The 14,639-nt window shown below is 48.8% G+C and overlaps 1 protein-coding gene across 3 annotated transcripts in view; it reads left to right on the plus strand.

Annotated features, from left to right (window-relative positions):
- Positions 1-33: 33 nt before the first annotated feature.
- LOC115188680 (tyrosine-protein phosphatase non-receptor type 12) overlaps positions 34-14,639 on the plus strand; it is a gene marked incomplete at its 5' end in the record, with an annotated part of 32,405 nt that continues 17,799 nt past the window's right edge. For all 3 annotated transcript variants that reach the window (XM_029747391.1, XM_029747394.1, XM_029747392.1), the window contains 9 exon segments: positions 34-129; positions 489-527; positions 791-862; positions 1,845-1,904; positions 2,148-2,290; positions 4,327-4,393; positions 4,488-4,565; positions 6,145-6,243; positions 12,589-12,677. In XM_029747391.1, the coding sequence (XP_029603251.1) occupies positions 34-129; positions 489-527; positions 791-862; positions 1,845-1,904; positions 2,148-2,290; positions 4,327-4,393; positions 4,488-4,565; positions 6,145-6,243; positions 12,589-12,677 (743 nt within the window).

Consider the following 14,639-nt stretch of genomic DNA (forward strand, 5'->3'; position numbering starts at 1 on the left):
CATCCAGCCCTCTAATATTAGTTGTGTTACCAGGGAATGGATGGTCCAGAGGCCTACATCGCTACCCAGGGTCCTCTACCCAACACTGTCGTCGACTTCTGGAGAATGAACTGGGAGTACAGTGTAGCCGTGAGTCTCTCTCACTCAAACACACACACACACACACACACACACACACACACACACACACACACTGAGACACACATATATATATACACACACACACACACACACACACACTGAGACACACATATATATATATATACACACACACACACTGAGACACACACACATGTATACATATACACACACTGTTTTTGCCACTGCTCTCAGAGTTTAATTCCTAGGAAGCGCTGTTTGTTAATGTGTTTATAACATATGCTGTGTGTCAGGTTTATTACCATGTGATGGAACAGAATACAGACATTGGAATGTCCATTTTTCTAGCGTGATGTAAATTGAAAACCTTTCCGTTTCTTATGTCGCAGGTCATCGTAATGGCATGTCGAGAATTCGAGATGGGAAGGGTAAGAGTTTGGTCCTGAAGCCGTCCATATGGTATTATACTATAGTAATATGGAAGAACCACTTTCACTGTTGATTTGACAGGAAGAGCCTGAGTGTCTGGAGTAAGATATTTCTGTTGATAATACTGAAGGGTTTTCATATCTCCCTCTTTCATATGTGTTTGATAGAGTTTCATATGTTCTTTTGTGGAGAATGTGGTTTAGGCTTTGAAACGGAGCAAAAGTCTCAAACGCAAACGTGTCTTTTTCCTCTTTTCTGTTAGAAAAAGTGTGAGCGGTACTTTCCCCAGTTTGGTGATGAGCCCATGTCTTTTGGCCCGTTCAGAATCTCCTGTGTAAGTGACACACACACACACACACACACACACACACACTCACACTCACACACTCACACTCACACACACACACACACACACACACACTCACACTCACACTCACACACACACATTCACACACTCACTCACACACACTCACTCACACACACTCACTCACACACACACATTCACACACATTCACACACATTCACACACATTCACACACATCACACACATCACACACAGTCACTCACATTCTCACACACATACACACACACCCCTTCATTGTATTTAGTGAGCGCCAGCCAGCCCATCCTCCAGCTATGCAGAGCCTCATATTAAAGGAGAGAGCTATTTTAAAGTGTCCTCTTTAGTCACAGCGTTGTACAGTGATGAACTTGTCCTCCAGAGACGGTGGAGGTCCATGCTCTGGGTTAGTATGCTGCCCAGTATGGAAGGGCTAAGTGGGAGCTACTTGGGCTGTGTTATTACATATGGAGTCTTTACTAGAGCCAGTCACTGTGGCTGTAGTATTCAGTATTCATGTAAAGGGAACGTGTACATTTGATACACACACACACACACACACACACACACACAGAGTCCAGTCAGAAGTCCTCAGTGTAACAGGCAGACAGAGGGCCAGACAGGACTGTATAAAGAGGCAGACCGTGGCCTTTGACTAACTGAAGAGACTCCGAGTGTTCTCTGTGTGTCCCAAGCCAATACACACAGTCAGAAGTAGCTTCTGTAGAAAGGCTCATTGTAACAAGTAGACTAGGACTTAGTGTCTTGTTGTTTTACAATAGAACATGTTAGCTGATCTCCGCCACTATGGTTAGCTGTTATTGGAAATAACAATTTGTTCTTAACTGACTTCCCTATTTAAATAACCATATATATATCTATATCTATATCTATATATATATATATATCTGAAGCATTGCTTTTTGAAGCCTGTTATCTGTTACAGTTGGGTTTAATCCTCTGTTTCTCCTGGCAGGAATCAGAACAGCCCAGAACGGACTATTTCATCAGGACCCTGACAGTGGAGCATGAGAATGTGAGTTCTCTTTTCTTCCCCACTAACATATAGAAACACAATGGCCTTTCAGTTTCATCATTCACATGACATCAATCTGCTCTTTCTGGAAACTCATTTCCTCTCTCTCCCCTTCTCTCTCACGCCCTCTTTCTATCGCTTCTTGCTCCTCGCTCTCTCTCGCTCTCTCTCTCTCACTCTCTCTCCCTTTCTGCGTGTCTCTCCCCCCTTCTCTTCCTCTCCCCCCTCCCCCCCTCCCTACAGGAGACACGGAGGATAACCCAGTTCCATTACATCAACTGGCCAGACCATGACGTTCCCTCGTCCTTTGACTCCATCTTGGATATGATTGGTCTGATGAGAGAGTACCAGGAGCATGATGATGTACCCATCTGTATACACTGCAGGTACACACACACACACACACACACACACACACACACACACCGTGAAGCCGTCCATTTAAAGCTAGAAGCAATGGATAGAGAAGTGCAGAAACAATATCACAGGAGACACACACATACTTGGTAGTTATCTTCAGACCACTGCTGCTCCGCAGCCACTGAAGAAAAGGTGATGTTAAGTCTGACACACACACACACACACACACACACACACACACAGCTGCGGAGGTCTGTGGGGGGCGCTCTCCAAACCATCAGCTCTTTCTATTCCCCTTTGATTTCTGGTCCTCAATTAATTAACGTCAAGAAGTCCCTTCAGGGCCGTCGTTATTATTATCATCATCAGGCTGATCGGAGCCACATGTATGTTCCTCTACTGGCCCTGGGGATTCACTGCTCACTACCGTGGGAGAATGGAGGGGGGAGACGGGATGTTGTGGCCAGGGGGGCTTAAGGATGTTAAGTGTGTCAACATAAACTCAGCAAAAAAAGAAACGTCCTGTCACTGTCAATTGCGTTTATTTTCAGCAAACTTAAAATGTGTAAATATTTGTATGAAAATAACAAGATTCAACAACTGAGACATAAACTGAATAAGTTCCACAGACTCGTGACTAACAGAAATGGAATAATGTGTCCCTGAACAAAGGGGGGTCAAAATGAAAAGTAACAGTCAGTATCTGTTGTGGCCACCAGCTGCATTAAGTACTGCTGTGCATCTCCTCCTCATGGACTGCACCAGATTTGCCAGTTCTAGCTGTGAGATGTTACTCCACTCTTCCATCAAGGCACCTGCAAGTTCCCGGACATTTCTGGGGGGAATGGCCTTAACCCTCACCCTCCGATCCAACAGGTCCCAGACGTGCTCAATGGGATTGAGATCCACTGACATTCCTGTCTTGCAGGAAATCACGAGCAGAACGAGCAGTATGGCTGGTGGCATTGTCATGCTGGAGGGTCATGTCAGGATGAGCCTGCAGGAAGGGTACCACATGAGGGAGGAGGATGTCTTCCCTGTAATGCACAGCGTTGAGATTGCCTGCAATGACAACAAGCTCAGTCCGATGATGCTGTGACACACCGCCCCAGACCATGACAGACCCTCCACCTCCAAATCGATCCTGCTCCAGAGTACAGGCCTCAGTGTAACGCTCATTCCTTCGACATTAAACGTGAATCCGACCATCACCCCTGGTGAGACAAAACCACGACTTGTCAGTGAAGAGCACTTTTTGCCAGTCCTGTCTGGTCCAGCGACAGTGATGTCTGGTGAGGACCTGCCTTACAACAGGCCTACAAGCCCTCAGTCCAGCCTCTCTCAGCCTACTGAGGACAGTCTGAGCACTGATGGAGGGATTGTGCGTTCCTGGTGTAACTCGGGCAGTTGTTGTTGCCATCCTGTACCTGTCCCGCAGGTGTGATGTTCGGATGTACCGACCCTGTGCAGGTGTTGTTACATGTGGTCTGCCACTGTGAGGACGATCAGCTGTTCGTTCTGTCTCCCTGTAGCGCTGTCTTAGGCGTCTTACAGTACGGACATTGCAATTTATTTCCCTGGCCACATCTGCAGCCTTCATGCCTCCTTGCAGCATGCCTAAGGCATGTTCACACAGATGAGCAGGGACCCTGGGCATCTTTCTTTTGGTGTTTTTCAGAGTCAGTAGAAAGGCCTCTTTAGTGTCATAACTGTGACCTTAATTGCCTACCGTCTGTAAGCGTCTTAACGACCGTTCCACAGGCGCAAGTTCATTAATTGTTTATGGTTCATTGAACAAGCATGGGAAACAGTGTTTAAACCCTTTACAATGAAGATCTGTGAAGTTATTTGGATTTTTACGAATTGTCTTTGAAAGACAAGGTCTTGAAAAAGGGAAGTTTTTTTTTTTGCTGAGTTTATATACCGTAGCTTAGAACATACACTCTCTGAATATTAGTTCCAGCTGTAAATCCACCAAGCCTAATGGAAGCTGTGAGATGTAGTCTGTGTGTCTCTAGGCTGTGCATTGTGTTTCTTTCTGATTGTTGTTGTGTTTTGACAGTGCTGGCTGTGGGAGGACAGGTGCCATCTGTGCTATAGACTACACGTGGAACCTACTAAAGGCTGGGGTACGTATAATATGAAACACACACACAGTGTTGCCTTTGCTGTTTCCTGGAGCACCGATAGACCACTGAGTGTATTGTTCTTGTTGGTTTGTAGAAGATTCCAGAAGACTTCAACGTGTTCCGGCTGATTCAGGAGATGAGAACACAGAGGCATTCTGCTGTTCAGACCAAGGTAATGAGGCATTCTGCTGTTCAGACCAAGGTAATGTGGCGTTCTGCTGTTCAGACCAAGGTAATGAGGCATTCTGCTGTTCAGACCAAGGTAATGTGGCGTTCTGCTGTTCAGACCAAGGTAATGAGGCATTCTGCTGTTCAGACCAAGGTAATGAGGCATTCTGCTGTTCAGACCAAGGTAATGAGGCGTTCTGCTGTTCAGACCAAGGTAATGAGGCGTTCTGCTGTTCAGACCAAGGTAATGAGGCGTTCTGCTGTTCAGACCAAGATAATGAGGCATTCTGCTGTTCAGACCAAGGTAATGAGGCATTCTGCTGTTCAGACCAAGATAATGAGGCATTCTGCTGTTCAGACCAAGGTAATGAGGCATTCTGCTGTTCAGACCAAGGTAATGAGGCGTTCTGCTGTTCAGACCAAGGTAATGAGGCGTTCTGCTGTTCAGACCAAGGTAATGAGGCGTTCTGCTGTTCAGACCAAGGTAATGAGGCGTTCTGCTGTTCAGACCAAGGTAATGAGGCGTTCTGCTGTTCAGACCAAGGTAATGAGGCGTTCTGCTGTTCAGACCAAGGTAATGAGGCATTCTGCTGTTCAGACCAAGGTAATGAGGCATTCTGCTGTTCAGACCAAGGTAATGAGGCATTCTGCTGTTCAGACCAAGGTAATGAGGCGTTCTGCTGTTCAGACCAAGGTAATGTGGCGTTCTGCTGTTCAGACCAAGGTAATGTGGCGTTCTGCTGTTCAGACCAAGGTAATGTGGCGTTCTGCTGTTCAGACCAAGGTAATGTGGCGTTCTGCTGTTCAGACCAAGGTAATGAGGCATTCTGCTGTTCAGACCAAGGTAATGTGGCGTATATAGGTGCTGTCTTCATCGTGTTCTGTGTTGCTGTATAATCCCAGTGGGTATTAGAGCGTTGTGGCCCCGCCCGCCTGTGGTGAAAACAGCCTGTGGTTACCTAGATTACCCCACTGGCTCACAGCAAAAACTTGACCTTTTTCAATTGCAATTTTCTTGTTTCTTGACAAAAGAGGTCAATAGGAAAGAATGTTGATTTTCCCTAATTTGTGGGTGTGGTTGAGGGGAATATGGACTGAGTATCTGGGCCTTGTTATGGTTTTAATATGAATACAAGTGTTGTGTTCTGTGTTGACTCTCTCTCCCTCCCCTCCCCCTCTCTCTCTCCCTCCCTCCCCTCTCTCTCTCCCTCCCTCCCCTCTCTCTCTCCCTCCCCTCTCTCTCTCCTCCTCCCCTCTCTCCCTCCCTCCCTCCCGTCTCTCCTCTCCCTCTCTCCTCTCCCTCTCTCCTCTCCCTCTCTCCTCTCCCTCTCCTCTCCTCTCCCTCTCCTCTCCTCTCCCCTCTCCTCTCTCCCTCCCCTCTTCCTCTCTCCCTCCCCTCTTCCTCTCTCCCTCCCCTCTTCCTCTCTCCCTCCCCTCTTCCTCTCTCCTCCCTCTCCTCTCTCCTCCTCTCTCCCTCTCTCCCTCTCTCCCTCTCTCCCTCCCCCTCTCCCCCTCCCCCTCTCTCCCTCTCTCCCTCTCCCCCTCTCTCCCTCTCTCCCTCTCTCCCTCTCTCTCCCCTATAGGAACAGTATGAGTTGGTTCACAGAGCCATCTCTCAGCTCTTTGAGAAACAGCTGCAGCTCCTGGAGAGCCCCACCAACTCAGAGATCCATGTTGGCATGGTGAGAACTACACTACACTACCCTACACTACCCTACACTACCCCTACACTACCCCTACACTACCCCTACACTACCCCTACACTACACTACCCCTACACTACACTACCCCTACACTACCACTACCCCTACACTACACTACCCTACCCCATCAATACACTACCCTACCCTACACTACACTACCCCTACACTACACTACCCTACACTACACTACACCTACACTACCCTACACTACCCCAACACTACACTACCCCAACACTACACTACCCCTACACTACACTACACCTACACTACCCCCACGCTACACTACCCCCACGCTACACTACGCTACCCCCACGCTACACTACGCTACCCCCACGCTACACTACACTACGCTACCCCCACGCTACACTACCCCCACGCTATACTTCCCCAACACTACACTACCCCCACACTACGCTACACAACCCCCACACTACGCTACACTACCCCCACACTACGCTACACAACCCCCACACTACGCTACACTACCCCCACGCTACACTACGCTACCCCCACGCTACACTACCCCCACGCTATACTTCCCCAACACTACACTACCCCCACACTACGCTACACTACCCCCACACTACGCTACACTATCCCCACGCTACGCTACACTACCCCCACACTACGCTACACTACCCCCACACTACGCTACACTACCCCCACACTACGCTACACACAACACTATAGCTTACCACCATGTCTAACATTACATTACATTACAGCGCCTGCACGTCTAACATTACAGCGCCTGCACGTCTAACATTACAGCGCCACCACGTCTAACATTACAGCGCCACCACGTCTAACATTACAGCGCCACCACGTCTAACATTACAGCGCCACCACGTCTAACATTACAGCGCCACCACGTCTAACATTACAGCGCCACCACGTCTAACATTACATTACAGCGCCACCACGTCTAACATTACATTACAGCGCCACCACGTCTAACATTACAGCGCCACCACGTCTAACATTACATTACAGCGCCACCACGTCTAACATTACATTACAGCGCCACCACGTCTAACATTACATTACAGCGCCACCACGTCTAACATTACATTACAGCGCCACCACGTCTAACATTACAGCGCCACCACGTCTAACATTACATTACAGCGCCACCACGTCTAACATTACATTACAGCGCCACCACGTCTAACATTACATTACAGCGCCACCACGTCTAACATTACATTACAGTGCCACCACGTCTAACATTACAGCGCCACCACGTCTAACATTACAGCGCCACCACGTCTAACATTACATTACAGCGCCACCACGTCTAACATTACATTACAGCGCCACCACGTCTAACATTACATTACAGCGCCACCACGTCTAACATTACATTACAGCGCCACCACGTCTAACATTACATTACAGCGCCACCACGTCTAACATTACAGCGCCACCACGTCTAACATTACAGCGCCACCACGTCTAACATTACAGCGCCACCACGTCTAACATTACAGCGCCACCACGTCTAACATTACATTACAGCGCCACCACGTCTAACATTACAGCGCCACCACGTCTAACATTACATTACAGCGCCACCACGTCTAACATTACAGCGCCACCACGTCTAACATTACAGCGCCACCACGTCTAACATTACATTACTACCTCGCACTACCCCAATACCTCCCAAATACTTGACAACTCAAGCTTGGGCGACGTCACCGCTCTAGCTGGGCGACGTCACCGCTCTAGCTGGGCGATGTCCTGCCTCTTCTTCCCCATCTCACAACACCCCATCACACTCACTCCCCCACAACACTAAGAAATGTCTGTCTTCCTCTGAAGTGCTTCAGGTTCTAAATTCCTCCTCAGAAACAGAACGGCTGGCCATGTTGCCCCATTCCCCCCCTCTCTACACTCACTCACTCATTCTGTGTCATACACAAACACACTGGACACACACACTCCCTCCCTTCCTCTCACACACACACACACACTGTTTCTCCCTCTTAAACACACTGTACTTTTTGTCTCCAGGAAATGTTATTAACTCACAACAATAAGAGCTTCTAAACTGATTCACTGAGCAGATGGGCTGGTCAGAGAGTTCTGTGAACACACACACACACACACACACACACACACACACACACACACACACACACACACACACACACACAGACACGGCTGTGTTCTAAGAATTTGACTGGCCTCAAGGTGTGGCAGAACTCTGTCTGTGTTGCTCTCTTCCTCCCTCTCTCTTCCTTTCTTCCTGCTATCACAGAAGCCTGTAGCGCGAGAGAGAGAGGGAGTCAGGGGAAAGATGGAAGGAGAGAGAGACCCTACCCATTTGCTTTAATTGGGTCCTCTGCAGATCTCTACTTCCCTACAGAACATCTGTCTGGCAGAACACACACACACATTTTCACTCTGGCTGGGATTTATATACTGTATCACACAAACACTGACTACTCACTCTCTCTCTCACTCTCTCACACACAGAGAGAGGACGTGTCCGAAGCTAAAGAAAGACAGGATGTTACTCCACTATGACGAACAGAGGCCAAGAGAGAAAGAAAAATTACTTAGTCACACGATAAATCAAATCAAAATGTATTTGCCACATGCGCCAAATACAACAAGTGTAGACTTTACAGTGAAATGCTTACTTACAAGCCCTTAACCAACAGTGCAGTTCAAGAAGAAGAAGAAAATATTTACCAAGTAGGCTAAAATAAAAAGTAATGATTAAAAGTAACACAATGAGAATAACAATAACGAGGCTTTATACAGGGGGCACCGGTACCGAGTCAGTGTGGAGGCTATATACAGGGGGCACCGGTACCGAGTCAGTGTGGAGGCTATATACAGGGGGCACCGGTACCGAGTCAGTGTGGAGGCTATATACAGGGGGCACCGGTACAGAGTCAGTGTGGAGGCTATATACAGGGGGCACCGGTACCGAGTCAGTGTGGAGGCTATATACAGGGGGTACCGGTACCGAGTCAGTGTGGAGGCTATATACAGGGAGCACCGGTACCGAGTCAGTGTGGAGGCTATATACAGGGGGCACCGGTACCGAGTCAGTGTGGAGGCTATATACAGGGGGCACCGGTACCGAGTCAGTGTGGAGGCTTTATACAGGGGGCACCGGTACCGAGTCAGTGTGGAGGCTATATACAGTGGGCACCGGTACCGAGTCAGTGTGGAGGCTATATACAGGGGGCACCGGTACCGAGTCAGTGTGGAGGCTATATACAGGGGGCACCGGTACCGAGTCAGTGTGGAGGCTATATACAGGGAGCACCGGTACCGAGTCAGTGTGGAGGCTATATACAGGGGGCACCGGTACCGAGTCAGTGTGGAGGCTATATACAGGGGGCACCGGTACCGAGTCAGTGTGGAGGCTATATACAGGGGGCACCGGTACCGAGTCAGTGTGGAGGCTATATACAGGGGGCACCGGTTACCGAGTCAGTTGTGGAGGCTTTATACAGGGGGCACCGGTACCGAGTCAGTGTGGAGGCTATATACAGGGGGCACCGGTTACCGAGTTCAGTGTGGAGGCTATATACAGGGGGCACCTGGTACCGAGTCAGTGTGGAGGCTATATACAGGGGGCACCGGTACCGAGTCAGTGTGGAGGCTATATACAGGGGGCACCGGTACCGAGTCAGTGTGGAGGCTATATACAGGGGGCACCGGTACCGAGTCAGTGTGGAGGCTATATACAGGGGGCACCGGTACCGAGTCAGTGTGGAGGCTATATACAGGGGGCACCGGTACCGAGTCAGTGTGGAGGCTATATACAGGGGGCACCGGTACCGAGTCAGTGTGGAGGCTATATACAGGGAGCACCGGTACCGAGTCAGTGTGCAGGGTACAGGCTAGTTGAGGTAATCTGTACATGTAGGTGGGGGCGAAGTGACTATGCATAGGTAACAAACAAACAGCGAGAAGCAGCAGTGTACAAGAGGGGGGGTCAATGTAAATTGTCCGGTGGCGATTTTTATGGATTGTTCAGCATTCTAATGGCTTGGGGTAGAAGCTGTTGAGGAGCCTTTTGGTCCTAGACTTGGTGCTCCGGTACCGCTTGCCGTGTGGTAGCAGAGAGAACAGTCTATAACTTGGGTGACTGGAGTCTCTGACAATTTTATGGGCCTTCCTCTGACACCACCTATTATATAGGTCCTGGATGGCAGGAAGCTTGGCCCCAGTGATGTACTGGGCCGTTCGCATTACCCTCTGTAGCGCCTTACGTTCAGATGCCGAGCAGTTGCCATACCAGGCGGTGATGCAACCGGTCAGGATGCTCTCGATGGTACAGTTGTTAAACCTTTTGAGGATCTGGGGGCCCATGCCAAAACTTTTCAGTCTCCTGAGGGGGAAAAGGTTTTGTCGTGCCCTCTTCACGACTGTCTTGGTATGTTTGGACCATGTTAGTTTGTTGGTGATGTGGACACCAAGGAACTTGAAACTCTCGACCCACTCCACTACAGCCCGGTCGATGTTAATGGGGGCCTGTTTGGGCCGCCTTTTCCTGTAGTCCACGATCAGCTCCTTTGTCTTGCTCACATTGAGGGAGAGGTTGTTGTCCTGGCACCACACTGCGAGTTCTCTGACCACCTCCCTATAGGCCTTCTCATCGTTGTCATTGATCAGGCCTACCACTGTTGTGTCGTCAGCAAACTTAATGATGGTGTTGGAGTCGCGTTTGGCCACGCAGTCGTGGGTGAACAGGGAATACAGGAGGGGACTAAGTACACACTCCTGAGGGGCCCCAGTGTTAAGGATCAGCGTGGCAGACGTGTTGTTGCCTACTCTTACCACTTCGGGGTGGCCCTTCAGGAAGTCCTGGTAATCCTTCTGGCCCAGCGGCTTTGTGAATGTTGACCTGTTTTAAAGGTTTTGTTCACATCGGCTACCGAGAACGTTATCACACAGTCATCCAGAACAGCTGGTGCTCTCGTGCATGCTTCAGTGTTGCTTGTCTCAACGCGAGCATAAAAGGCATTTAGCTCGTCTGGTATGCTCGCGTCACTGGGCAGCTCGCATCTGGGTTTCCCTTTGTAGTCCGTAATAGTTTTCAAGCCCTTCCACATCCGACAAGCGTCAGAGCCGGTGTAGTAGGATTCAATCTTAGTCCTGTACTGACCCTTTGCTTGTTTGATGGTTCGTCTGAGAGCATAGCGGGATTTCTTATAAGCGTCCGGATTAGTCTCCCTCTCCTTGAGAGCAGCAGCTCTAGCTTTTAGCTCGATGCGGATGTTGCCTGTAATCCATGGCTTCTGGTTGGGATATGTACGTACAGTCACTGTGGGGACGATGTCATCGAGGCACTTATTGATGAAGCCAATGACTGAGGTGGTGTATTCCTCAATGCCATTGCATGAATCCCGGAACATATTCCAGTCTGTGCTAGCAAAACAGTCCTGTAGCGTAGCATCCACGTCATCTGACCATGACTAAGCGAGTCACTGGTACTTCCTGCTTTAGTTTTTGCTTGTAAGCAGGAATCTGGAGGATATAATTATGGTCTGATTTGCCAAATGGAGGGAGAGGGAGAGCTTTGTATGCATCTCTGTGTGTGGAGTAAAGGTGGTCTAGAGTTTTTTTTCTCTGGTTGCACATGTGACATGCTGGTAAAAATGTGTTAAAACTGATTTAAGTTTGCCTGCATTAAAGTCCCCGGCCACTTCTGGGTGAGCATTTTCTTCTTTGCTTATGGCCTTATAGAGTTGGTTGAGAGCGGTCTTAGTGTCAGCTTTGCTTTGTGGTGGTAAATAGACGGCTATGAATAATACAGATGAGAACTCTCTTAGTATATATAGGCTGTGTATTAGGCAATATGTAAGCTGTGTATTAGGCAATATGTAGGCTGTGTGTATTCTGTGTAATCATGTCTATACAGGCACATGTATAGTCCCACTGTTGGCTATGTTTAGCAACTAGCTAGCAACAAATGAAAACTAGCTGTGCTTTTACACATAAACAATGTTTGGACACAGACTATCCAGTATAATCTCCCTATTTAGGATCAGGAGCCTGGGACAATGGCAGGACCAATAGCCACACACACCACACACACTGGCACACATGACCAGGGTGACCTGAGCTGACCTCCTTACCTCATCGTGTTCGATATAGGTTTGGACGCTGCACACACACCTACTGTTTTAAAATGTACTGTGAGTACACAGCCAGCCCCTGGGACTATGTATAGGAAAGCCCAGTGATGATATGAACAGGACTGGAAACCATGGTGCCTTGCTGTCATTAGAACCAGTGCAGACAGACCCAAAAGATATTTTCTTTTTTCTTCATCCCTCTGTTTCTCCTCCTCAGGACGATGGGCTCAGCCCAGAGAAAGCTGGACACCACTCAGACGAGGAGCGATGGGACACACCGCCCCCCAAACCACCCCGCATACGCAGGTACAGTACAGTGACTTCATCACGTATTCAGCAACACTGTATATACTCAGCCCTGGTTGGTGTTCTAGCCTGCGGTTTGTTTGATGTGGAACCACATCTCGGCCTCCTGCTGAGCTCTCTTTCTCTAGACCAGACTCTTTCTGGTCTGGTCTAGGACCTGTACTCAGTACTGGAGACTCTTTCTGGTCTAGGACCTGTACTCAGTACTGGAGGCTCTTTCTGGTCTGGTCTAGGACCTGTACTCAGTACTGGAGGCTCTTTCTGGTCTAGTCTAGGACCTGTACTCAGTACTGGAGACTCTTTCTGGTCTGGTCTAGGACCTGTACTCAGTACTGGAGACTCTCTGGTCTGGTCTAGGACCTGTACTCAGTACGTGTGGCCATTGCGTGAATCATACCCTCGGTAATGGTATATTAGGAGCTCTATGGTGGTCATCAGCACCATAATAGGTTGTTCTGAGCTTGTTCAGATCAATAGACAGGAACAGCTGTGATATTCTTCCCCCAAAGATCCCATCATGCCCTACTCATCAACAACATGCAGGTAACTGACAAAATAAAGGAAACACTAGAGTAAATGAGGAACACAGAGTATATTGAAAGTGTGGTCCATACATGTCTGATTCCTGAGTTAATTAAGCAATTAACATCCCATCATGCTTAGGGTCATGTATAAAATACCCAGTTGCCCATTATCTTGGCTACCATGGCTAGAAGAAGAGATCTCTGTGACTAAGTCTCAAAGGAGCATAGGGGGCTTAAAGTGTGTGTGTTTGTGTGAGTCATCAGATCTCAACCTAATTGAACATTTCTGGTAGATTCTGAAGCAGTGACTGAGACAGCGTTTTCAATAACCACCATTAAAAAAACAAATGATGGAATTTATCTTGGAAGAATGGTGTCACATCCCTCCAATAGAGATCCAGACACTTGTAGAATCTATGACAAGGTGCATTAAATCTGTTCTGGCTCGTGGAGGCCCAACACCCTATAAAGACACTTTATGTTGGTGTTTCCTTTATTTTGACAGTTACGGTAACGGAGATCTTCTTCAAGCCACTTGCCTGATTGTAGTCCTAGCTAGCTGACTGTAGTCTTAGCTAGCTGACTGTAGTCTTAGCTAGCTGACTGTAGTCTTAGCTAGCTGACTGTAGTCCTAGCTAGCTGACTGTAGTCTTAGCTAGCTGACTGTAGTCCTAGCAAGCTGACTGTAGTCCTAGCTAGCTGACTGTAGTCTTAGCTAGCTGACTGTAGTCTTAGCTAGCTGACTGTAGTCTTAGCTAGCTGACTGTAGTCTTAGCTAGCTGACTGTAGTCCTAGCTAGCTGACTGTAGTCTTAGCTAGCTGACTGTAGTCCTAGCAAGCTGACTGTAGTCCTAGCTAGCTGACTGTAGTCTTAGCTAGCTGACTGTAGTCTTAGCTAGCTGACTGTAGTCTTAGCTAGCTGACTGTAGTCTTAGCTAGCTGACTGTAGTCTTAGCTAGCTGACTGTAGTCTTAGCTGGCTGACTGTGGTCTTAGCTGGCTGACTGTGGTCTTAGCTGGCTGACTGTGGTCTTAGCTGGCTGACTGTGGTCTTAGCTGGCTGACTGTGGTCTTAGCTGGCTGACTGTGGTCCTAGCTGGCTGACTGTGGTCCTAGCTGGCTGACTGTGGTCCTAGTTGGCTGACTGTGGTCCTAGTTGGCTGACTGTGGTCCTAGTTGGCTGACTGTGGTCCTAGCCGGCTGACTGTGGTCCTAGCCGGCTGACTGTGGTCCTAGCCGGCTGACTGTGGTCCTAGCCGGCTGACTGTGGTCCTAGCCGGCTGACTGTGGTCCTAGCCGGCTGACTGTGGTCCTAGCCGGCTGACTGTGGTCCTAGCCGGCTGACTGTGGTCCTAGCCGGCTGACTGTAGACCTAGCCGGCTGACTGTAGACCTGGCTGGCTGGCTGGCTGTAGTCCTGGCTGGCTGGCTGGCTGTAGA

Source organism: Salmo trutta, unplaced genomic scaffold (assembly GCF_901001165.1).
Source record: "Salmo trutta unplaced genomic scaffold, fSalTru1.1, whole genome shotgun sequence".
NCBI lineage: Eukaryota > Metazoa > Chordata > Actinopteri > Salmoniformes > Salmonidae > Salmo > Salmo trutta.